This window comes from Onychomys torridus, chromosome 7 (assembly GCF_903995425.1).
Source record: "Onychomys torridus chromosome 7, mOncTor1.1, whole genome shotgun sequence".
NCBI lineage: Eukaryota > Metazoa > Chordata > Mammalia > Rodentia > Cricetidae > Onychomys > Onychomys torridus.
Genome location: NC_050449.1, coordinates 116,393,180 through 116,419,932, shown reverse-complemented (window position 1 = coordinate 116,419,932; position 26,753 = coordinate 116,393,180). Strand labels below are relative to the sequence as shown.

Genomic DNA, 26,753 nt, shown 5'->3' with positions numbered 1-26,753 from the left:
ACTCAGGCCCCCTCCATCAGCAGTGTTGCAAATAAAGATGAATGCACAGAAGGTTAGCCTTATCACCCTGTATAGAGCAGGCTATTTGTTTGAATAAGCACTTGGTCTTACATGTCACATTGTACATAGCAAGGAAGTGTACTATAGCCCTTATGTGTATGTTTGATAAAACAGTGCATGGGACCATGTGGGTGCTCCCAGACATCTTGATGAGCTCCAATTCATGTGGCATGCCCTTCATGTCCAGAAAAAAGTACACAACAGCCTAGTCTCTCCACCCACCCATAGGGATGGCATAAGGAACCACCAGATCTCCTAAGATAAATAACTGCTGCCAATTTGGAGACCTTTTACCTACAAATAGATTGTGCTGTGGGTGATTTGATTTGATTTTGTTAAAGACAGGGTCTCATGTAGACTGAGTTGGCCTCAAACTTTCTCTAGAAGAGAATAACCTTAAACTTTTGATCCTCCTTCCTTCACCTCTCAAATATTGGAACTATAGGTGTGTTTTACCACATCCAATTTTAATGTAGTGCTGGAGTCCAAACCCAGGACTCCATGCATGCTGGGCAAGCATCTACCAACTGAACTATTTCCCCAACCCATTGTGCTAGGTGTTTCATATGTGTAATCTCAAGTCTTCCTCAGATCAACTGAGAGACATGTGCCGTCTCACTAAAAAGAAATGGCCAAAGGTGAAGAGATTTGTTCAGGTCAGGTATGCTGGTTTGGCTTTAACCCAGTACTTGAGAGTCAGAGACAAGTAGATTTCTGTGAGTCTGAGGCCAGGCTGGTCTACACAGCAAGTTCCAGTCTGGTCAAGGCTTATAGTAAGGGAAGAGGGAAGGAGAAGTGGGGAAAGGAAAGAGGTGAGACAAAGGGAAGGAGCTACATCATGAGTGCAAGCATGTTGACAGAGGTTGAGATGCTTTTGTTCCAGGTCTTACTTAGTGAAGGGCAGGGAGGCAGCCCTAGGCTGCTCTCTCCAGCCTCTGAGCCCAGGATTAGCTAACCTCTTATGCATTCTAGTCAGCCTTTTTAGGTAGATGTTGATATTTAGGTAAATGATTTGGTGATACAAGCACCCAGTAAGCACCTATAGTGCTATTAACCTGATTGTCAGGATCTAGTCAGTATCAGTCTAGTCTGGCATATAAAATTACCTCATCCTGTAGCAGTATTATAGAGTTAAACAAATGCACCCCACATCTTGGGTAGGAGCAGGAAACCACCGTGAAAGCAAGGTTGTTACCATTGGTATAGTCTATTTCCTTCATAGACCACTGCCTCCCAAGTTTAATTTTAACTTATTTCCTTTATTCTAACTGAGTTGTTTTTGTGTTGTTTGTGATGGTTTATTTTATTTTGTGTCCCAGGCATACCAGATTAAAATAGAATGTACCTAAAGGTGAAAGCAGTTTGAAAACTTTTAAATGTTTTATTTCTTAACCATAAAACTTATAATATTTGATATATTTGTGTGTACATATTTATTATGTGTGGCAGGCATTGGAAAGTTCTGTTTTTGTTTTTCTTTTTTTAAGATGAGCAAAGCCACCAGAGTCCCTCTAATAATGCTGCTTAGATTTGTTATAGTCATAAGCTCCTTTTTATACATTTTTCTAGTATTATATGGACCACTGAAATTCAGCTATTTATTCTGGCCTAATTGCAGTCTCTTATGCTGCACTTTCAAAAAGTAATCCGAGAAAATATAGGCATTCCACCAGTACAGAAGTCAGACCCCTGGATGAATCAGAGCTTGGTCTCATCCTATTAGGTGCCCAGTTACCAGCATTTGTGTGGGGAGTTTCTCAGTTCTCCACTGCTTGCCCATAGAAGAATCTTCTGAACTCAGGAACCTTGCATGACACCTGCCATCAACAGCTTTGTTGAATCAACTCCTCTTCAACTTCTAGCCCCAAACTTGGTAAAAGAGATCCTGGGGTCTTTAGAATTAGCATTCTTAGGGATGGAAGAGAGAAAGTGCTTAAAAAAATAATAAGACATTTCTCCTTTGAGCATTGAGGTTTAGATATTAGGAACAGGATATATTTATATCTGAGAAGCTTTGTATACCAGCCACAGTTTTCAGTGACTTCTCCACAAGAGTTCGCATGCTATAAGCAAAGCCTTTCTTGTTGCATCCAAAGGACATAGCTATGCTCCTAAGAATTCTGATGCTAGTTTCTCCAAGTCTGGCCAGGCCTACTGCAATTGGAACATGCTGGTGGTCTCTACATTGTGGGAGGCAGAACAAGTCTTGGAACTGTCCTCAGAAGATTTCCACTGACTTGAGACTCCCAAGTAAGGGAGGCAGCCAATGTCCTTCGCAAATTTCCAGAGGTTCTTTCGGAACTTTAAGCCAACAAAGGCATAGAGTACAGGATTGAGGCAAGCCCGAAAGTATGCTATAGCCTCTGTCACTAGGATAGCATACTGAAAGCTGGTGATGATATAGTGCTCCCAGCTTGTGCTCTGGATTAACATGGCAAGGTTGAAGGGTGTCTGGGTCAGCAGGAACATGGCCACTACAACGAAGATGATCTTTAGAGATTTGTGCTTCTGGAAGCCTCGAGCATGAAGCAAGGTCTTGATAATGCCTGAGTAGCATATAATCATAGTGAGCAGTGGCAAGAAGAACCCCAGAGTCATCTGCGTGGCAAGAACCACAGTAGAAATCGCCTCATTGTGGTACTGACAGGTAAGCTTATCAAAACGTTCAACATTACCATAGATGATCTGTGGCAAAGAGACCAACAGGGAGACCACCCAAATGAGCAAGCAAGTGACCTGGCCCCAGATCTTCCACTTAGCCTGCTGGTTAAAGGCCTTAGTAGCCTGGACCACTACAATGAAACGATCCACCGTGATGCAGGTAAGAGTGAGCATGGACACGTAGAAGTTCACTGTATACATGCCTCGAAGAGTTTTGCACATGGCTGTGCCGAAGACCCACTCATAAGTGCCTGCATAGGCCCAAAAGGGCAGAGTACAGACAAATACCAGGTCAGCCAGGGGCAAGTTCACCAAGAACACATCTGTCAGACTCTTCAGTTTCTGGTAGAAAATGTATATAATCAGAACCAAGGAGTTCCCTACTAGTCCAAGGACAAACACCATCAGGTACATGCAGGGCAGAAAGATCTCCTTGAACTTTAGGAAGTGTTTGTGCTCCTGGCTGTTATCACTGGAATTGTTGGAGAGCCAGGGATCTGCCTCGTAGTCATCATTCATGGTGTCTGTTGTGGCAAACATCTGTGAGTCAAAACCCAAAAGTTATATTTAGTTCTATCCGAGTGATGCTTTTTCTTCCCACTGTCCTTATTAATTGCATTTAGGAAACAAATTTTCATCTCTAACCCCACTCGTTATCATGCTCAGTGATAGCAGTGTGCTGAAGGTGGCCATTTCCCATGGGAAACTGCTCAGTACTCTTCATTAACCCTAAAAGTCTCAGACTCCTCCCATGCATATCCCATAAAACACTATGCTCAATTGTTTTCAAAAAAGATACCATACAGTCAAGTGGACACAGTAGTCCTTTGGTTTTTTGTTTTATTTTATTTTTTATTTTATGTGTTTATGTATTTTATGTATATCGATGTTTTGTCTGCATGTATGCCTGTGAGCTCTGTGTGTGTGCAGTGCTTGCCAATGCCAGAAGACATTAGATTGCCTGGGACTGGAGTTACAGATGGTTGTGAGCACCATGTGATGCTGGGATTCAAGCCCAGATCCTCTGGAAACTCTCTGGTCTTAACTGCTGAGCTGTCTCTCCAGGCTGCTATCTATCGGGAGGCCTGCCTCCATCTTCTTCTCATAGCAGGTCCCTACCACTCTCTGCCCTGTGCTGGTCAATTTTATGTCAACTTGACACAAGCTAGAGTCATTTGAGGATTCTCACTTGAGAAAATGTCTCCATAAGATTGGCCTGTAGGCAGGTCTGTAGTACATTTTTTTTTTTTTTTTGTACTGCATTTTCTTAAGAGTGATTGATGTGTGAGGGCCCAGCCCATTGTGGGTGGGGACACCCCTAGTCTAGTGGTCCTGATTTAGCTCAGTGGTAGAGTGCTTGCCTAGCAAGCACAAGGCCCTGGGTTCGATCCTCAGCTTCCAAAAAAAAAAAAAAAAAAAGAGAAAGAGATGTAACTGAGAATAACCTTGAACTTTTGGGGCTGGAGAGATGGCTCAGAGGTTAAGAGCACTGCCTGCTCTTCCAGAGGTCCTGAGTTTAATTCCCAGCAACCACATGGTGGTTCACAACCATCCGTAATGAGATCTTGTATCCTCTTCTGGCCTGCAGATATACATGCAAGCAGAACACTGTGTACAAAATAAATAAATAAATCTTTAAAAAAAAAGAAAAAGAAAAGAAAACAGGACAGGCAAGCTAGGAAGGAAAAAGCCAATAAGCAGCACTCCTCCATTTGTGCCTCTAGGTTTCCCAAGTTTCATTTGGCCATGATGTTTTATCACAGCAACAGAAACCCTAACTAAGATAACCCCACTTAGTGTTAAAAATTATGAAAGCTGATGGGCAGTGGTGGCGCACGCCTTTAATCCCAGCACTCAGGAGGCAGAGGCAGGCGGATCTCTGTGAGTTCGAGGCCAGCCTGGGCTACAGAGTGAGTTCCAGGACAGGCTCCAAAGCTACACGGAGAAACCCTGTCTCCAAAAAAAAAAAAAAAAAAAAAAAAATTATGAAAGCCAAATCAAATGCCCCTCCAAAGAAGCTTCCTTAATGGTATCCTTGGGGATGACAAGAACTATGTCTGACTGGGGAGTTCTTCCTGTGTACTTTTCTTCAGCTGTATAGTATGAAGGGCAATTGATGGAGCAACAAGGGAAAGAAAACCCCTAAGTGCCCAGAACTTTGACTACCAGGGAATAAAGGTGTTTTTCTGACTCCCCAAACCAAACTTTTCCATTTATTATCTCTTCAGTCTATGGCATCTATGCTGGAGCCTCAGATCCTGGAGAATTAAAATGGTGCATGAAGTAGAGTGGCTGCTAAATAGATTTGTAGCAAAGACCACATGCCTGCCTTTCTTGCCCAGGACTTCATCCTCCATGGCTGTCATGTCTGTGACCCTGCTCTGCCCTCTCACTTTACCAAGGACCACAAGTAGGTCATAGGGTAATGTAACCTGTGGCCTGACTGTAGGGGCCAGGCTAACCTTGACAGTGTCCTGGATACATAATCCCACTAGTGTGGCTTCTAGAAGATGTCTTAAGATGAGCAAGTGTTTGGGTAGAACCTCTAAGATTTACCAAGACAAAATATTCCCTGGTCAGATGAGGACATGTGAAAGTTGAAGATATCCTCTTTTTTTAATCCATGTGGTCATTTCTTGCCCTGAAGTTGAGTCCTAGGAGGAAACAGTGTCCACTCTGATGGTTCTGCAATCTCTACCTTCCCTAAAGCCATAATGCCTTTTCTCACCATCAAGGAAGGACTGTGCCTTTAAGGCTACTACTCATAGTCCCCAAGCCTAGACCTCAAGGCTGGGTCTTGATAGGCTGGAGTTAGGCATCCTGCTCCACAGCTTTCTGAGGTGCTAAAATAAGGTCAGATATTGGTGTGTATGTTATTGACTCACATAGGGATGATTTATTTTTCATTATTTATAATAAGAAATAAACAGCTTTACTTTCTTAAGGATATCATCCAGTTCTCTGTTGTTACCTGACTTGTATTTGCCTTTTTGTTGTCCCTGTTTTTTCTGGATCCAACCCTAGCATGACTCTTCAGAAAATGTATAGATTCATATTCAATGTTATATTGGCAGATAGAGGCTAGAACGTACAAATAGAGTATTGAAAATCATTGGACTGGGGAGATGGCCATCAATAAAGTGCTTGCTTTACAACCATGAGGACCTGAGTTAATTCCCTAAAACTCACATTGTAAAGAAAGGTGAGCATGCTGGTGTACACTTGTCACCCCAGCACTAAGAGGCAGAAACATATTCCTGGGGCTCACTGGTCAGACAGTCTTACGAGCCTATAAGGTGAATTCCAAGCCAGTGAGAGACCTTGTCCCAACAAATAAGGTGAACAGTGCCTGAGGGAAGACGCTTGCTTGCGTATGCTCGTGTACCCACAAATACACAAGTTACATGCACACACAAAATCACTGCCCCTTATAAAAAATGTTAAGAACATTTCTTTATCTATAATCAAAACATTGATTTATAAAAATGAAAAAGTAATAAACTTTGGACATGGTGTAAAAGCCTGATAATAAACTATAATTGTATCTGAAGCATAAAATGTAACTCAAATATTTAAGAAGTACTTTTAATTATTTTGGAAGTTTCATTGTATTTAAATTACTGAAAACATAATAAATAGAAAAACATGCAAAAATATCATGAGTTATTATGGTTATAACAAATAGATGGCACCCCCAATCTTCCTGCTTCCACCTCCCAAGTGCTGGGATTGCTGACACACCTAGCTTCTTAACCTTTGGTGATCACAAACCTTGAGAACTCATTAAAGCTGTAGATCTTCACTGAGAAATAAGTAAAGGTCTATAGTCCTAGGACTTCATGAACCACATATTCTATAGACTCTTGTTTAAGAATTTTATAATTTTGACTACAGTCTTAAAGGACCAAACTCCGTCAGCATTGGCCTTTGGCTGGCAGAATTTCAAACTACTTAATTCATCTCCTTTTTATTTTTCTGTAGTCTACAGTGTCTGTAGTTTTACAATGATTCATACTGAAAAAAAAGTGAATGGTAATTGAGGACTATAGCTTGTTTTGTAAGATACAAAAGAACAGAAAATAGAAAAATTATTGATAAAAATAGGAGACCAGCAACTAGACTGCTTTATGTTCCTGGACAGATCTGGTTACTCCATTACTACCTTTTTAAGCATTTGCTGTATGCCAGAACCAATAAAGTTTTCATATTTCTCTAGCCCTTACAGCAACCATGGGAGTGGGAGGTGGAAGCCATATGTAGCTGAATTCAGTAGCTTACGTGGTGTATACAGGTCATGCTGCAGGCAGGAATCTAAGAGAACCAATAAAAACAAATGACTCACCAATAGGGAAGCCCCAGAAGCTTTGTTCCAGATTGAAGTTTGCTCGCTTAAGGTCTGCCTCTGCTTCTCTATGATGTGTGATCTGTGTTTCCGTCAAATATTTAAAAGCTTTCAGCTAGTGACCTACCCCTCTCTCTATCCCACAGGCAGATTCTACATGACAGTCTTGACAAGCCCGCCCACTTAATTTGAGTCAAAAATGAAGCATGATTCTGATGCTTCATACTCCCTTTTTCTTGGCTTGGCACATATTCTGATGTTAAAACCTAATAGGTTTCCATTTGTTAACTAAAGGGGAGCAGTAAGTAGATTTGACTTTTGTCCACTGAAAATGGTGGACTATGTCCATTGAAATTACTTTGTTTACTAGTCACCCATATCTTTGGAACACTTTGGGTCTAGGCCAACACAAAGTCCATGCTATGGACTAGGCTGTGTGTAAGTATCCAACATGTACCACAGATGTCTCACAGCAACCCTGAGGGCTCCATTTATAGATGAGAACATAGAAACCAGAGTCAAAATAACTAGTGAATTCAGAACTATAAGCTCAGGTTTCTGGTCATTCCCAGACAAGTGGACCAGGTTGCTTATAGGTGTCTGGCTGTGCTGGAGGGCCTGGTGTAACTCTGCAGTCAGCCCCACAGGTCCCTGGCAGGCAGTGCCCACCTACCAGGCTTGTCTAGAACTGCCTGGGGTTGCCTTCCTAGACCTTCTCCATGTAGTAGACATGATCTTAATGCAGTCTGGTTATTAGTTTCCATGAGCTAACATTGCTGACTTCTCTGGGAGATTACCCTGGAAGTCAGGAACTGGGAATATGACCAGAATCTAGAAACAAATATTCAATTTTGCTGCAAGACAGGTGTGTTGGAGGATTCCATGTACAACTGTTGGGTTTTGCTCACTTCCTCATGGATGCAGTGAAAAATGAACAACAGATGAATAGATGCATAGGCTGCACCAAATACTGAGAGGGACATAGTTGAAGCACCTCTCTTAAAAGAACCCTTTGGGGGCTGGAAAGATGCCTCAGCAGTTAAAGAGCACTTCTTGTTCTTACAAAAGACCCAGATTTGCATTTACAGAGTAGCACTAGAATGGCCTGAACTTTGTCAAGCTTTGCTATATTCTTCTCAGAAATCATTCGTCTCCCCCAGTGAGAACAGAGTCCTATCTCAACCCTTAGTGATCGTGCCTGAACATCTATAGGAACATGCGTGGGTGCAGCATGAATCTTAAAGGTACTTGTTAATAAAATCAAACCTGAGGCCAGTTATTGGGGTGAATGCTGGAAGATCAGAGAAGCAGAACTAGCCACGGCTATCTCACCTTGCTAGTTCCTCAGGTGATCCTGTTTCCTCAGGCTGGAAGCTTCTGAGTCCTCCTCCACATGAATCTCAGCTGAACTGTGTTTCTCCAAAGCCTGAACGCTTAACCAACCAAATGCTTAACTAACTACATGCTTTACTCCTTTAGTTCCTGGTCCTCACGCCTTATATACCTTTCTCTTTCTGCCCCCACTCCCTGGGATTAAAGGTTGGGTTTCTGGGATTAAAGGCGTGGGTCACCATGCTTAGCTGTTTCTAAAGTGGCCTTGAACTCAGAGATCCGGCTAGCTCTGCCTCCCAAGTGCTGGGATTAAAGGCGTGCACCACCACCGCCCAACTTCTGTTATGGCTTACTCTTCCCATTTTCTAGCCACCATTTTTGGCTTTGTTCTAGTGGCTGTCTGTTCTCTGCCCCCAGATATGTTTATTTCGGGGAACACACAATATTTCAGGGAACACAATACCCACCACATTTCCCCTGTTTTTGTCTAAAATTTAAAAAAAGGTTATAACTAATACAAGAAAAATTATCCAATAAGTATATGCAATATATACAGTCAAGAATTACATTAACAATATCTAGTCCATTAACATTTGACAGATTCAGGCGAAAAACTCCATTATATATAATAATGTCCAGTCCAGTAACATTTGATAAACTCAGACAAAAATTTTTCATTACTTATCCTATCTTTTTTCTTTTCATAGTAGATTCAGTAGTCTACCTTTTGTCATTTTTATATCTTCTCCTTTTTCTTTTTAGAGTAGATTCAGTGATCTACCCATTTATCCTATTATTTCTTTATCTTTTTTTCTCAGGGTAGATTCAGTGATCTACCTCATATCTATATTCTCTTTTTCCTTTTCTTTTTTCAAACAAAACCTCTGAATCTAATCTTCATGTTCAGCTTTTTTCCTGACCATTAACAATTAACAACTTGTAACCAATCATCATAAACAATGACAATATGCAAAACTCATTAAACGACCGAAAACCTCCCATCCCACCTTTTGGGGATATGGGCGTTGTCTTCTTAAAATTACTTCCATCTTTAGGGGATCCTGAAAAGAAAATTTTGGGGTTAATTGTCAAGTCTTGTATCATTTGTCCAGCCGCTGCATAATAAGAAAGTACAGGGCTTGTTTCAAGTCCTTGTTCAGGTAGTCTGTCAGGCTGGATCATCTCAGCTAGTCATCTTAAAATTGTCCTAAGTAGTTTGTAGTCCAAAGTCGATCTTTCCGTGGTGTTAATCAGCTTAATGGCTTTATCATAGTCCACATGAATTCATCTTTGTTGGGTCCCATCATCCTTTTAAAGATTTCAAAGTTGCTGTTAGGCTTGGTCATGGTTCTCTGAAGACTTTTTTTTTTTTTTTGCCTCCTCTGTGGTTTGGAGCAATCACAGTCTGATAAATGTCTGGCTCTTGGAACCATGAATGTTCTTCTCTAGAAGAGAAGATCGTCACAACAATTTCTCCCCGTCATTTGTCTTGCCAAATGTTTCCAAACTGACCTTTGCCGATGCTTTCTTGTAACACACTGGTCCTGGCAATTCTTCTCTGAACAAGCAGGAGTAAATTCTTTGTTCTAGGTAGCAGTATCACCGAAGTCACCAACACGATGAGAAGCAGCTGGCACATGGGTGAATGTAGGAAATTGGTGGTATGTAGTTGAGTGTGTGGTACTTTTGTCATAGCTACACTGCAAGGAAAAATTCTGTATAAAACAAAAGATTTGCAACTAAGTTCAAGGAATTAGTCCATTTGGGACCACTTTACAAAAAAAAAAAAAAAAAAAGCCTTTTACTATTTATAGTTGTAATATAATTGTTCCAAGGTCCTTAAGTTCCTTTGAATCAAAGATCTAAACTTCTCAAGAGTGAGTACCCAATTGTTTGTGTCTTGCATTTCCTCTGGAATACTTGAAGATCTAAAATAGAATTGAGAAAAGAATGGAGGGGAAGTGGTAGACACTTTTGATGCAGTCTTATTTTAGAAGTCAGGTTGTGCTAACCTGTCACCTTTTAGAGAAACCTGGCATTCTCAAGTCAGAACTATTAGGATATCACTTCCAGGACCCAAGGTTTTATACATTTCCTACTGTTTGGGGAGCGGTTAGCACAGGGCACTAGTGAGCGGCAGAGCTGTGGAGGACAGATTCATGGCTGAATATCCCTAAGGGAATAGCTAGCCATTTGCAAGTGAGCCAGGAATGGCTTATTTATCAGCAACTGTTGGCTGGTCACAAGAGTGGGCCTGCAGGTTTGTATGTTGTGATCAGACCATAGGAACTAAGTCTTCAGAAGCCAAGATCTTAGAAGTGCTCTTGCTGGCTTGGTTGTTACACAGAAAGGAAGTCAGTTACTATTGTAGATGTGTCGTATGCCACACTGTGTAACACCAGCCTGTGTGGTGACTGAACCCTTGAAGTGTAACTAGTGCATACTTGGGTCTGAGATTCCAGTTTATTTGATTTTGATTAATGTAAGTTTGGACAGTGCAGTCTGAACTGAAGACTCCCAGTCCCCTGCTGGAGCCTGGGATTCAGTGAAGCAAGTGACAAAATGGAGAGAGACCTCCAAGGAAGACCATAATAAGCAAGACATCACAGGCTGCTAGGCATTCCTCAGGTGAAGCTTTTGTTCTTGGCAGCCTAGAGAATTGTTGTCTAATAATAAAATGAAAAGCAAGTTAAAATATTTAGACTTGTGAAAAAGAAATGCTAGAGGTCTAACTTGAAGTACCCAGGTGCCTGCTTGCCCAGAGAGGTATGAGCTTTTGATCGCTTTAGGGGTAGGGCCCTTAGCCTCTGCCTTGTTTCTGCACCTCTCTATTCCTTTTTTCTTCTTAAGATTTTTATGTGTGTAGGTATTTTGCCTGCATGTATGTATGTGTACTATGTACATATAGTGTCTGTGGAAGTCAGAAGAGAGTGTCAAATCCCCTGGGACTGAAGTTACATATAGTTGTAAACCACCATGTGAGTACTGGGATCCAAACCTGGATCCTCTGGAAGAGCAGCAAGTGCTCGTAACAGCTGAACCATCTCTCCAGCTTCAAAGATTTATTTATTATTTAGGTACAACTGTGTGTGTTTGTACATGTGAGTACTCATGCCTAAAGAGGCCAAAAGAAGGCAGGGTGTTGGATCTCCTGGAGCTAAAGTTGCAGGCAGTTGTGAGCCACCTAACATGGGTGCTGGAAACTGAATGTGGGTCCTCTGGAAGAATAGCAAGTACTCCTAATCATTGAGCCATTCTTTATTCTTTAGTAATTTGGAGTATTGATTACATCCACCTTTGATGGCATTTGGGATAGGAAAGTCCCTTACACTGAGGCTTATAATGCATACATTTGTTAAGCATAGACTGTGTATGCAATGAGATTCCTAGGGAACACTTGAATCATCACCTAAGAGCAATGTTTCTCAACCTGTGTGTTGCAACACCTTTGGGAGTCACATATCAGATATCCTGCATATCAGATACTTACATTGCAATTCATAACAGTAGCAAATTTACAGTTATGTAGTAGCAATGAAATAATCTTATTTTTTGGGTGTCACCAAAACATGAAGAACTGTATTAAAGGATCACAGCATTAGGAAGGGTGACAACCACTGCCTTAGAGGGAAGAACATATCAATGTTCTGGTGAGCATGTCACTCTAAGAAGCCAGAGAAGCTAATAGTAGGCCCTACTGCTGAAGCAAGGGAGGGAGAAAGGTCACTTGAGAACACTGATTTTGTGGGCTTCTGAGAAAACTTTAGTAGTAAAGAAAGGACATGGCTATAGAAAGAGATAGGTTGCCCTCTAGTGGTCCTGCTTGTGTTTCCTGCCGTTCTCAATTTTGCTTTATCCCTTAATGCATTTACAAAACTGCCTAGGAGAGACCCAAGTTCCCAAAAATGCTGCAAGGCTTTTGAAACCATGTGAAGCTGAACTAAATGTGCCTGAGGTCCAGGCAGACAGGAGCCTTTTGTGAGAGGAAAGTTAGAGACATACTGACCATATCCATGGAGCATTTCAAGAGAGTCCTCCAGAACTCTTGAGACTACTTACAACATTTGGGGAAAGTCATGCTGGGCAGGAGACCTTCCTAACTAAGGCCTGAATGTGAGAGCAGAATATTTTCTTTTGGGGCATAATTGTCAGCTGAAGTTTGTTAGATTATGAGACCCCTGAGAGCTACTAGGCAAGCTGGGCATAGAGTCCTGGGTGGGAACACACTAAGCTGCAGTCCATTCTGCCTTGGAGAAATACCTGGGGCTTGAGTACCCATCCAGGGACTTTTATCTGCCAATGTGTTTCGAGAGTCAGTAATTTTTCAGGTGTTCACAATGTTCCATGGTCAGATAAATACAAGAACATAAGACAGGTTACTAACAGCCAAAGAAACTTCCATCCAAATCTAGCTTGATGAATCAGTGAATTTAATGGTGTTACTTACAGGTGTATGGGTGACATGGGGAACTGCCACACCAAAAAGCACAATCTAGAATAGGTGAAAACTCATGATAGCTGCATCTCTGAAGTTCTTTGTACAGCTTTCAGATGGTTCCACAAAAAGAGTCTCCTCTCTCCGGCAATTTATTTGCTGCTTTAAAAGTAGAGGAGTAGGGGGATGGGACTTGTGAATCTTGTACCTTTCTCTTTCTTTCCTTCTTTCTTTCCTTTCTTCCTTTTTTTCCCTTTGAGACAGGGTCTATCTATGTAGCTACTCCTGGATGTCCTAGAATACTCTGTAGACTAGGCAGGCCTGGAACTCATGGAGATCCACTTGCCTCGGCCTCCCAAAGCCTAGCTAAAGGCATGTGCTACCATGCCGGGCAAACTGAGTTCTATAACTTTTATGCACTTCTGTCATTAGCTTACTGAGTCTTAAGAGCTCTCTCCTCCTTCTAAAAGGGAATGTTTGAATGAGGAAGAAAAACCTAGACAACTGCCTAAACTCACTGACTTTTTAAGAGAGAGGTGTTATATGTGATACTTGCTCCCTGTGTATTGGTGGTCCACAGAGCACACTTTGGAAACTGGGACAGCCCCAGTGCTAATGCAGCTCCTTCTGTACTCCTGATGGTGCATTAGGAAGGAAAGAAGAGGTAGGTATTCACCCTGTCCTCTTTGTATATGGCCCTGTCCCATCTCTGCCTAGACCTATTCTTGTACTGACTGGGCTGCAGTCAGTGTATCTGATTCTGGAACCAACTTTGCAAGGGCTCTAGTTCTTGTGCCCCATGGTCAGTACAAAGGAAGAAAGAGACAATGGTGCTGGTATCATGCCTGCCTCCCCTATGCATAATAATGAGATCTGGTGCCCTCTTCTGGCATGTAGGGATACTTGCAGGCAGAACACTGTATAAATAAATAAATAAATAAATAAATAAATAAATAAATAAATAAATAAATAAATAAATCTGTGTGTGTGTGTGTGTGTGTGTGTGTGTGTGAGAGAGAGAGAGAGAGAGAGAGAGAGAGAGAGAGAGAGAGAGAGAGAGAGAAGGAGAGAAGGATTTGTTGATGTGGAAGAGTAGAGTGACTCATTGGTGATTATACTCACTCACACTCCTTCCTGGCAATCTCTTGCAGCCCTGTTGTCTTCTATCTGCTGTCCCCACTGAAGTCCTTACATGACTCCATGATAGGCTATATGATTTTGTGTGCTAATAGCTAATGGCTTGTTCTCCTTTGTGATATTTCAGAGATACCACATCAAACTCACTAACCCCTGAAGACACTGAAGACATGCCAATGGGGCAGGATGCTGAAATCTGCTTGCTGAAGTCAGGAGAGCTGATGTAAGTGGCAAGCTGCTGAGTGGACCTCTTGTGCCAGTGGAAAGGAGTCCCAGGAGAATGGAGTATGGAGGAGGGACACTGGTCCTATCAGAGCAGGAGCTGGCCCCACCCAGTGCTCTATTTTTACCACCAGTGGAGTGATGCATATCTTTGAGGGCAACGGGGCCTTTCTCAGCCTAGATGTATGTGATTCAAAGACTCAGATGCCAATCAGTCATAACCAAAGGACAGACATCCAGCCAAATGGGCAATGATTAAAGACACACATATAGGAGTAAGTAGAGCAAAAGCAGGCATTGTTAAGAACGGCTAACAAAAAAGTAAGAAAATTTAAAGAAAGTGAGAAGAGTGCTAAGAAAGGAAAAAGCGCCGGGCGTTGGTGGCACACACCTTTAATCCCAGCACTCGGGAGGTAGAGGCAGGCGGATCTCTGTGAGTTCAAGGCCAGCCTGGTCTACAAAGTGAGTTCCAGGAAAGGCGCAAAGCTACACAGAGAAACCCTGTCTAGAAAAACCAAACCAAACCAAACAAACAAACAAACAAAAAAGGAAAAAGCATTGAGCTGTTTTCTGGGGGCAAGGGAACTAGACAAAGACTGAGGTGATTTCTGTTGACATAGGCTAATTCTCTGAGCATATCACAGGCCAAGCCAATTGAAGAATCCCATACTCTGCATGTTCTCTTCACCCAACTGAAGAGATAATTGTGTGCTTTTCACATGCTGTTCACACACAGGGGAGTAATCACATTTTGAAGTGTTCTGTTCATCTCTGACTAGCTTTGTTAACTGTTTGGTCTTGACTGTCTGCTGGCTACTAGCCCTCTAGTTGTTGATTTTTACAGGTGTTGCTGGTCTCAGAAATTGGTGGAGTCTGTTGGTAGTTCATTAAATTATTCTCTTTGTTCTTACTTATATGTGGCCAGTTTGTAGAGCTTGTTTCATTTGGTTGTTTTGTTTTAGACAGTCTTTGGAACTCAGAGTCTCATGCATAATAGACAGGTTCTTTACCACTGAGCTGCATTGCAGTCCCACTGGCTTGTGGTGTACTTGTTTGTGGAGAGGTAACACTAAGTCCTGTCACACCTACTAAGATCTAGCTGTAGTTTTTCTGTGTTGCCTCATATCCAGCTCTTTGTTTACAGGGTGACCTGGGGTGGTCCCCTTTTTGGACTAGGTGGAAGAATCATGTTAGGAGCTATTTTTACCCACAATTCAGTCTGTTGCAGTTAGCTGAATTAGAAGCAAGAATATGTGAAAGGGCAACAGTGCCTTGTGTTATGTCTCTCAGTAGGGCCTTCGTTGAAGTGGGAACTAGCCAGAGACTTATATATGTCCCTCAATAGGGCTGTTGTGGAGAAGGAACCAGCTAGTGCCTTGTGTATATCCTTCAGCAAGCCATTGTGGAAGTGGGAACCAGCAATAGCATACAGACACTGGCTTTCCTCTTATGTGGTCACTTTGGCTATCTCATACCCAGCTGTAAGCTCTTTTTTTTTCCCCTTCCTAGGTGTTTCAGGCCTCTCTATTTGAACCCTGATGTCTATTTTAACTGCATCAGGGACTTCAGTTTGTACTTTCTACTTTTAAAGCACAATTTATATACATTAAGATTTGTCTTTTAGCCGAGCAGTGGTGGCACATGCCTCTAGTCCCAGCACTAGAGAGGCAGAGGCAGGCGAATCTTTATGAGTTTGAGGCCAGCCTGATCTACAGTGCGAGTTCCAGGACATCCAGTGATACACAGAAAAATTCTGTCTTGAAAAACCAGAAAAAAAAAAAAAAAAAAAAAGACTTGTCTTTTAAAGTGTATATTGCTTAGATTTTAACAGATAATATGGTATCATAAACAACATAACTACAAAATCAGTCTGTCACTGGAAAGTTCCCTGTGCATCTTTATAGTCTTCCTTCCCTGCCCTGTCCCCTTTTTTTTTTTTTTTCGTTAGTTTTGTTATTGTTAATGGTGGGTTTTTTTGCTTGTTTTGTATGGGTGTTTTACCTACATGTTTATCTGTGCACCGTGTGCAAGCCTGGTTAGGGCCCACAGAGGCCAAAAGAAAGCATCAGATCCCCTGGAATTAAAATTACAAACAGTTGTGAACTGCCATGTAGTTGCTGGGAATAGAATCCTGCTGAGCCATCTCTCTAGCCCCTTTTGTTGTTGTTGTTGTTTTATTTTATAAGAGCAATGAATTTTTGCTGTAGAAAATAGAAATAATCAAACTATTTTGGTCTACCTAAATACCAAACAGAAGCAGTTTCCAAAGATTATTAAATTTATTTGGGAGTAACACTGCAATGGGAATGAAATACCTAGTAAGCTGTATGACGAAGGAATGTTGTTAAAGGACAAGAGGAAGACTACTGTTTTGAATCCTTAGCTACCATGATCCATAAAAATGGTGGTATCCATTCAGGGCTCTTTGTGAAAGTTTGTAGTTCTGGAAGACATTTGTGTTAGCTCTTGTGAACAGGCATCCTAAGAATGAGATTCCTTCCATTACAACCTCTGCTTTTTTTTTTTTTTTTTTTTTTTTTTAAGTTTTGGCAAAGGTGACTTTTTTTATTTTTTTAAGACAATACATGCTTTTATTTGGGAGAGAAAAACCTGCAAAGGGTTGGAGTCTCTGTAAGAATCAAAATTAGATCACACCCTCTACTTATAAGCTGGGATAGTTATAGGGCAGAAGGGGTTGGGGGTAGGGGAATTAAGTTGCTAAAATGGATAAAGAATGGTGAGTAAAAGAATAAGAAGTGAAAGATAAATATCTCTTATGGACAGCCATTATCAGGATTCTACAGTGGGTGGGAGGGGCAGAAATCTAGCCAGGCTTTAGCTCTAGAATGCTAATTACAGTGGACTGAGAAAATTGACTTAGTTTTATTCTTACTGCTTTCACCATAGCTGTCTGTTTTCTTTTATATGACTATATACTGGTAATTGTTTTTTAACATGAATATTCTAAGTTGTCTCTTATGTTATTTGTTTCTTTTAGCTTTTTTAAAGACAGAATCTCATATAGCTCAGGCCTAAAACTTAGTATGTAGCCTGGGCTGGCCTTAAACTACTGATCCTCCTGCCTCTGCCTCCAAGTGTGGGTTATAGCACTTAAAGTTTTCAAGTTTTTCTAGCTTTACTATAACTTGATACCATAGAGTTAGTTTTTCCAGTATGGATTCCAGTGGCTGCATTGTCATTGCTGAAAGAACCATTCACTCATTTGCTAACATTTATTCATTTCTACATCAAGCTTATTAGGCCACAAAGAAGATGAAGACCCCCTCCTGGGGGCAGATTTTATGTTATACTGAGTAATGGCAGACAGTGATCAAGGAAAATGAGCAAATAAGAGGACACAAAGTGGTGCTTGAAATAGAAAAATATAACTGAAGAGTAAGATTAGAGGAGAGGGAAATTTGCAATTTCATATAGACTGACACTGTGGTGGTAAGACTTGAAGGAAGTGAAGAAGTTGCTAGATAGCCATCTGAGAGAATAATATTTCAGGCAGAAGGAATAGCCAGGACAAGGCCTTAAGACAGGATAGTGCCTAGCAAGTTCAAGGTGTTAGAAATAAGTTCAGGGATGCAAAGAAAGAGACTACCACTCCAGGTGAAGTGTCTGGACAATGCAAACATTATTCACAATAGTTTATTTTGTTTTGTTTTTAAGGTTTATTTTAATTTTGTGAGTGTGTGTGTGTGTCAGTGTATATGTGTGTGTGTGTCTTTCTGTGTGTGCAGGTGCCTATAGAGACCAAATTTCCTCCCGGAGCTGGAATTGCAGGCAATTGTGAGCCAGTCTGCTTGAACTCTAAGAACTGAACTCAGGTCCTCTGCAAATAGAAAGGTAATAATAGCTTTAGGTCAGACCTGAGAGAACCTGAGTCAGATTTCACAATTACCTTGAGTTTTGTTTTTCAAATCTGTAGAATGGGAACAACCATGTTTTCCTCAAATGTCCATTGTGATAACACTGAAGACTGTGGAGCTAAGGGGAAGCCTTGCAAAAGTTGAGGAACTGAGCCAGGGTACTCAGCTCCGCTTGAAGGCTCTGTTCCCATAAACCTGGGTTAAGCTTTCTGCCTTTAAGTGACTGAGAAGAGGAAATCTACTCAGCTGGTTGGCATCTGGGATTAGTGGCAAGGATTCCCACCTAGTCAAGTTCATCCTCTGATGTCATCTCATACAGTATTTGTGGCTGAGCCTCAGACTGTCACAGCACTGTCCCCCTGCAAAGTGGATCCAAGGATGCTTGCTTGTAGAGGTCAGAGGCTTCCCCTCAGCTGCACAATCTTCAGTGTTATCACAATGGCCATGTGAGGAAAATGTGGTTGTTCCCATTCTACAGGTTTGAAAATGAAAACTCAAGACAATTGTGAAATCTGACCCAGGTTCTCTCAGGTCTGACTTTTCATCCCCTCCAACCCCTCTCACATAAATCTACAGAGAGACTGTGGGAGGTGTGTCTAATTGGGTGAAAGGAAGAGGCAGGACATAAAGGGGAAGAAGACAGTGGCTGAGCTGTAGACCAGCCTCACAGGTGTGATAGGACTAAATCATCACACTCAAATCCTACCCATAAAAGGCTCAGACTGTCCCCATAATTTCCATGTGGGCAAGGACTTCCTGTATCTTTGACAGCTGTGACTCGCTACCAAGAACTATTCCAGCCATGTGGTAAGCACTCAAACCAAAGCTTCATCTCATAAATATGTTAGTTACATGTGGGGGCCCGTTTTCATGTTCCTCGTGGCTTTACTCAGCAGGTCCGCATAGAGGATGATTAGGGCCACGGGCCTGAGTGCAGGTGTCTGAAATGGTCTGCATTTGGCTGTGCTGGGGGAGGAGGTCTTTTGCCCACCCCTTGGCATCTCAATAAATACCCTGGGGCAGAGACAGTCAGAGCCCGTTGGAAAAGGTTCCAGGCCCTCTCAAAGCTATCCTTTATTTTCTATCTGTTTATCTCCGCACTATAAATCCTTCTAATATTTCCTGCTGCTCACACTCAAGAAAACTCTGGGGAGCTGTGGGGTTGGTGGGTAAATGCCCCACAGTCACAGGTGCCCATGCTTATCCTACCAAGAGTCTCAAATCTCTAGTTACCTTAAAGTCTCAGACAATCCACTGAACCAGGTTTCTCTTTGCATTTTTGTTTTAGGATCAAATTACCCCTCACAGTGGATGAGATCACCAGCTTTGGAGAGGGTAACAGGGAGCTGTTTGTGAGATCCAGTACCTACAGCCTGATCCCCATCACTGTAGCTGAGCCTGGCCTCACTATCAGCTGGGTCTTCTCTTCTGACCCCAAGAGCATCTCCTTCAGTGTGGTCTTCCAAGAGACAGAAGACACACCGCTTGACCAGTGCAAGGTAGGCCAGGCTCCCTATCAGGGTCCTTAACACACACTCCAGGTGCCTGAGCAGACCTTCCCCAGAGCAGGCAAAGCACCTAAGACTTGATCAGCTTGGGTAAATAAGACCCAGAAGTCAAGTTCAAGAGAATTGTCTTCACATGGCTGAAGGTTACTTCTGTGCCTCACATGTTCCATTTGATCATGGGATAGAGCTGTAGGTAAATCTCAGAGACATGTAAGAGATAAAATTATCAAGAGGGGAAAAAAAACCGATAGAGAAAAAAAAAAAAAAGATTCTCACAGAGCTTTGCAGAGCAGGATAAGGATACCTTAGGAGTTTGCAACTCCATCTCCAATTATTCAATATGAATGTTCCATATATTACCTACAAAGACAACAGCAAAGATGGCCCCAGTATGACTTGGGCAATTGAGCTTTATAAAATCCAGGCTATTCTAGGTGTAAAATGTTGGCAGTGCAGAACTGCAGTTCTCAATCATGTGGTTATATACTAGAAACCCAGGGAGAGACTTTAAATCAAAATCCTTAGGCCAAAGCTCAGACCACCAAATCAAGGTATCAGGAATACAATGCAGGCACCCTCAGCAACTCCATTGAGCATCCCAAATTGAGTAGTTCAGAGCCACAAAGGGGCTGGGTAGAATACAAGTCATAAAACAAGGGCTGACTAGAACTCAGAGAGTACTGATTCACTGTGGAGTGAGAAAAAGAAATTCGCATTCCCAGCATCTGAGTTCCCGTGTTTGTAAGGCAGAAGAGAGTAATGAAGGGTAGAAATCTGAGTTGTATTTGAATTCTGAGAGAAAGGAGTGGTAAACCTGTCAGACACAATAGGTTGGAACAAAAAGTGAATTTTAGGCAGTTAATGGCAGTCAGCTGGCAGAGGCTTATTTGCTCTACCTAGATAGAAATCAGTCATGGGTAGGCAAATGGCTCTTCAGTGCTTATTTTCAGCAGCTTTCATGTCTCTGTGTTTGGCACCATTAGGGCAGATGAAGCATCAGCAATTGAAATCCTCTACTGTCAGAGTCCTCCTGCAAGCCTCAGGTGCTAGGCCCTTAATTCTATAAGTGTCTCTGAGCTGTGGGCTTCTCCCTTTCTCTGTTACCAATCCCCATGATGAATGGAGCTTAGGGACCTGGTTCAGCCAGCCTTGTCTTAGACTTACAAGGTGTCCTTCCTGGGTTTAATGACCACCACTGCCTTTTCCCACAATGAAGACAGAGGGGCAGAAAAAGCTCATGTCTAGGATACTTAGCTGTTCCTCTGCCTTTCCAGGCCCAGGTCACCAGTCAGCTATAAAGGATGCTATTTTCTCTGCCTGTGGTTCCCTGAAAAGTCATGAACCTAAACAGCCTATTTCTAGGTCTACATCTTTAGTACCTATTCATAGTACTTCTCACATACTCTTGACCAGCCTATACCTTTCAGAAAACAGATGGCCATATATAGGTCTCATAACAACACATAGGAACCTTGCTGGATCCTTGGACAACTAATAGTTGAGCTCTTGCTATGTCCCACATTCTGTAGAGTCTACTAGGGACTTAAGGTATAAACAGAGAGAGACCTGAAAAAATAAATACCTGTGATTCCAGCTAGAAATCACAATGTGAGTAGGTAGGCATTATAGGTACAACTGGAAAGGGACCCCTGTGTCTACAGTGAAGGCCACACTGAGTGAGACTGTCTCATTGCAGGGTAAAAGGGGTAGATAAAAATAGTCACTTCTGATGTCATTTGCTAATATTAGGAGCTCAAAGTGGCCTATATAGAGCTGATGGTCTGTATAACACTTTATGTGTAGGCTTTGCTAAGTGAACAGTGTAGGGCACTGAGGGGACACCCTCTAAGATGGAAAAGAAAAGGAAACAAATTAGAATACTGGTCATCTGTTCCTGTCACATTTTCAGTTTTGTTTTGTTTCACTTTTTTATTATTGAGAGGAAGGGGAATGCAATAATGGCTTGTACATGGAGAACAGAGGAAACCTTTATAGAGTCAGTTCCCTCCTTTCACCTTTTTACAAGGTTTCCAAGTTGTCAGACTTGCAAGTCAAACTCTTTTACCTACCGAGCCATTTTGCTAGCCCATATAACTTCAGTTTTAAGTTTAGGCCTATGATTTAGCTGATAATCAGATAATCTTCTGACTTTGCCTCCATGGGGATAAGGTTGACCATCCAAGGACTAGCCCTAGTCCATACACTGTATGCCTAGATTTGTCCTTAGGGGATAAATTTGTGATTTTTGAGAGAATACACAGGAGGCTAAGAATTAGGCTTGGAAAGATAAAAATCACATGGACCAGCCAGGACCCATCCAAGAGAAGGGCCTCTGGTGTTGCCATGTGAGAGATCATGGGTGGATTTGGGGCTGTCTTCCCTGGAGGAGGGTGGGCCCAGGAGCTTTATAGAGAGCCTGAATGTCATCATCTGGAAAGAGGACTCAGTGTTCTAAGGACAGCACTAGGACCTACACAAGGCAATTGGTCAAATGGACATTTAGAATGTCTTCCTAAAAGCATGAAAGTTCAACTTCTCCAAATGCTGGAATAGCTTGGCACTAGTGTGGTCAGGGATGCTTTGAATGGTTCATGATACTGGAAGAAACACATACCCACCATACCCTATACAGCTATGACCTCATTCAGCTTGCCTAGAGGACTCACAGGCCTCAGCTTCTGTGATACCTTCTTATTGCTCTCCCTGCCAGGTCCTCATTCCCACCACTCGGTGCAATTCCCACAAGGAGAGTATCCGGGGCCAGCTAAAGGTCCGAACTCCTGGCATCTACTTGCTTATCTTTGACAACACCTTTTCCAGGTAGGTGCCTCAGTCATGGCGTCTCATGGGTCCACCTGTCTCTATGCATCATTGTTCCTATTCTCTAGCACTGAGGCAGACACTCAATATCAAGACTTAGTTGTCAAAGTTTTCTGTTAGTGATTCTGTAATTTAGACTCCTCTGCTGTTTTCACTGCTCAGGGTAGGTTTTATAGAGCAGGTCTGTCAGTTACTTTTCTGTTACAGGATAGAATACCATGATTAAAGGCAACTAGAGTTTAACTGGACTTTTAGTTTCAGAGGGAGAGTCCATAATGGCAGCAGACAGCCAGGACAGGAAGTTGACAGATCACATCTTTATTCACATGCAAGAAACAAAGAGAGCAAACTGGAAGTAGAGCAAGGCTATACATTCTCAAAATTCACCCCCAGTGGCATACTTCTTTCAGCAAAGCCTCACTTCCTGAAAGTTTCATAACCTCTCTAAATAGCACCACCAACCAGGGACCAAGTATTCAAATATGTGAGCCTATGGGGGACATTTCTCATTCAAACTGCAGCCATAGGCCAACATTTATAGGCTCTTACCATATACTAACCACTCAACTATTGCCATACAACTTCCACCTTTTATACAGGGCCAAGGACTAGTGTGTAGAATAGTGACACTCCAGGTCATATGGCCAATTGTGATGGGGAGGTGCAAACCTGAGCCAGGCACCTGGCTCTAGGCTAGACTCATCCCAGTTATGCTCACCTTTCTCAGTTTAGTTCCCACTGCCAAGCCATAAAAGGACCCTGATAAATCCAGAGGAAAGGCTAAGAGTGCATGAGTGAAAAAGAAAGAAAAAAAAAATGAGGCCCAAAAAGACAAAACCTCTAGGCCATGTGTCGTTGGATGAAACATGATCTTATCAGTAAAAACTAGGAGTCAGATATGGGATAAATGCTGAAAGATCAGAAAAGCAAAGCAGCCACTAGAGACTTCTTACCTCTATGAATCCTCCAAGCAAAAAGGGAGTGAGAGCCTGTCTCTACCCACCTTATATTCCTATCTCCTACCTCCCAAGTGCTGGGATAAAAAGCATGAGCCTCCTAAATGCTGGGATCAAAGGCATGAGCCTCCCAGGTGCTGGGATCAAAGGAGTGAGCCTCCACCACCTGGCCTCTATGGTTAACTAGTGGCTAGTTCCTCTGATCTCCAGGCAAGCTTTGTCAGAACACAAACAAAATATCACATAACAGCTGGGCTTTTTTTTATTCTTTGGGGGCCTGCTACCCAGCACCTAAATAAATACATGGAGACTTATTCTTAAGAATGCCCGGCCTTAGCTTGGCTTATTTCTAGCCAGCTTTTCTAACTTAAATTATCCTGTTTCTCTTTTAGTACATTTTGCCTCTGGGCTTTTTACCTTTCTTTATTCTATATAACTTCTTTCCTTCTTACTCTGTGCTTGCTGTGTGGCTGGCCCCTGGTGTTGTCCTTTCTTCCTTTTCTCACTCCTCCCTCTTCTGTTCTCCTTCTATTTATTCTCTCTGAAGCTCCACCTATTTATTGCTCCTGCCTAGCTATTGGCCATTCAGTTCTTTATTAGACCAATCAGGTGTTTTAGACAGGCAAAGTAACACAGCTTTACAGAGTTAAACAAATGCAACATAAAAGAATGAAATGCATCTTTGCATCATTAAGCAAATATTCCACAAACATAAACAAATGTAACACATCTTAAACTAATATTTCACAACAGCCATGTAGTATATCACAGGAGCAGCCTTTGCCATCTTGAGCTCCTCAGTTACTTCAGGCAGTACTGAGGGTCAGCTGAAGGCACAAGGGGGTCTGATATCAGGAGTAGTCAGCATGAGAATATAAAAAGGAATGGTAAGCAGATGGCTAGAAAAGGGAACAGGACAGAACAGCCATACAGACAGCATCTGTCATGTGCATAAGTCGAGACATCTGTCCCTAGAAATGGCTTTCGGTTTCCAGATAGCTTCTTCACTGGAGCTTGTAGAAAGTTTTCCTTTGCCTGCCCAGTTCCCGTGCCTCACGGTTCCACAGCTGCTCAGCCCCAAATGAACACACAGAGGCTTATATTAATTACAAACTGTATGGCCTACTGGCTTAGGCTTCTCAATAACTAGATCTTACATCTTAAATTAACCCATTTCTATAAATCCATGTGGCTCATGGCTTACTGTATCTTTACATCTTGCTGCTCATGGCGGCAGCTAGCAGCGTCTCCTCTGTTCTGCCTTCCTCCTTCCTCCTCTCTAGTTAGAATGTTCTGCCTAACCCTATTCTGCCTCACCATTGGCCAAACAGTGTTTTATTAAACCAGTGTACAAAAGCATTATCCCATAGCACCTTTCTTGAAATAGGCCTGTCTAGGCTGTGACTACCTTCTCCCTCATAGTCATTTGGCTTTTAACAGAGTAACTTGAGAGGATACTCTAGGCAAAGGTGTCCCCATATTCTACCCCAGCTCTTCAGGTCCTGAGCTCTTAGGCCTGTGGACAGGGTTGTATGCCACCCAAGAGGCTGGAAATAACCTTCCCACTTATTCCATGTTGCCCTGGGTAATATAACTGTACCTAAATCTGTAGGACTTTAGAGTGTTCTCAGCCTTTCCAGGAAGCTGTCTGTGGAATCTTCATCTGGGTGAGCAACACTAGCAATAGGGGACAGGGTTAGGAGAGGGTCAGTGCCCATGTAGCCAAGCCCTGTTCTTCCTGATGTAGCTCTAGTTAACCATTTCTTTTTCTGTAATGACCCCAAGAACTATCAGTGCATCACTGAGCCTGGCTGTGAGTCCAGAGAGAGGTGTGACAAGGGCCTCATGCAGTCTTTAGCAGGCTCCTGGAAAACCTGGGGTAGTATAATGCTCTGGAGAATGATCTCTGCCTATGGCATATGGAAATCAGAACTGATACAAATGTCCAGTGGGTTTGATGTACATTTTGGCTTCTGCTGTGACCACCTATGGCACCCAGTCCATCTTCTCATGCTGTTCTGACCACTGGCACCTGAGAGCAGCTAGGGAGGACAAAGACTTACAGCCCCACTCTTCACTCAAGCCCTAGGAAGCCCATAATGACAGTACTTGGACCTCCTGAAGGGAGAGAACTTTACTAGACTAGACAGGCAGAAGATGGGGATAGGGAACCAAGGAACACTAAAATGGTCCATGAGTTGCCCCATTCCCAAAAGCTGTTTCTCTGGAGACTTTGGCTTCTACACCTTGCCAAGCCCAATCAGTGACACGAGGCCACAGTAGCAGCTGCTGTTCTTGGTCTTCACTAAAGGTAACACCTTCATTTTCCATTTTTGTTTCTTCAGATTTATCTCCAAAAAAGTATTCTACCACCTGACTGTTGACCGGCCTGTGATCTACGATGGAAGCGATTTCCCATAGCATCAGTACCTGAACTTTGATAGCTCTTCAGCATCCACAGGAAACACTACTACTCTTCACCCATCCCATTAAACATATACTCTCACACACAAAAAATTTTAAAAATTAAAAAATTAGAAACAAAGTAAAGAAAATCAGCTGTACCACAGCTCACCAGCTCTGGCAGAGGCCTTGGGCTGCACCTTAGAAACTACTCTCCCAAGATTCACAGGGTACTTGGTTCCATGCAGCCATCACTCTCAGTTCCCAGGGCTCCTAAGGACCAGATATGAGACTCAGCTATCTTCTCACCCAAAGGGACACCTTGCCAAATGTTTATACTCTAGGGATACCATTGGCCTCACTTGGGATCACAGTTAGTAACAATCTGCTGTGGTATTTTTCAAGTCAAGATTGACTTTGTGAATCCTTTGATAGTCCCCGGAGAGAAGGAGGCCATAGGGCCATAATGTGAGAGATACCCCTTCCCCTTAATTTATCCATAAATAGAGGCTGCTTCTCCTACTCAGCTATTTGGGGGAGACCTGAGCTGTGCTGTCTTTCTGAGCCTTTGTGTGTTCTGGGTCTTTGCTCAGCCTGGCCACTCAGCAGCTCTAAATTCTCTCTCTCTCTCTCTCTCTCTCTCTCTCTCTCTCTCTCTCTCTCTCTCTCTCACACACACACACACACACACACACACACACACACACACACACACACACACACAGGAACTAACTAGAGGTCTAGGAAAGAGCAGCCACTACCTGAAGACTTCAGCTCTGCATATGGATGGCAGGAGTAGAAAAACAGGCCAAGTTCCCTATAGTGAATTCAGGTTGGCTTCAGAGCTCATGTGTCAGCCCATAGCCCATCTTTGTACATAAACACCAGAATTTCTGCCTCACGTGCAGACAGCTGTTTACTAGTGAGTAGAGCCAGTTAAGAACCACTTTCAATACTGGAACCTTTCTAAAAAAGTCTTTGGTAACATAAGAAGCAACATAG

At 42.5% G+C, this 26,753-nt stretch overlaps 2 protein-coding genes across 4 annotated transcripts in view; one reads left to right on the top strand and one right to left on the bottom strand.

Annotated features, from left to right (window-relative positions):
• Positions 1-26,381, top strand: part of Fyco1 (FYVE and coiled-coil domain autophagy adaptor 1) — an 88,019-nt gene extending 61,638 nt beyond the window's left edge. For all 3 annotated transcript variants that reach the window (XM_036193560.1, XM_036193562.1, XM_036193561.1), the window contains exons 15-18: positions 14,095-14,190; positions 19,353-19,563; positions 22,283-22,392; positions 25,694-26,381. In XM_036193560.1, the coding sequence (XP_036049453.1) occupies positions 14,095-14,190; positions 19,353-19,563; positions 22,283-22,392; positions 25,694-25,769 (493 nt within the window). In that variant the 3' untranslated portion in view covers positions 25,770-26,381. The remainder of the gene's footprint in view (positions 1-14,094; positions 14,191-19,352; positions 19,564-22,282; positions 22,393-25,693) is intronic.
• On the bottom strand, positions 2,212-3,240 carry Cxcr6 (C-X-C motif chemokine receptor 6). The gene has a single exon (XM_036192352.1). It carries the CDS (start codon positions 3,238-3,240, stop codon positions 2,212-2,214), a length of 1,029 nt encoding a protein of 342 aa, XP_036048245.1.
• Positions 26,382-26,753: the final 372 nt, after the last annotated feature.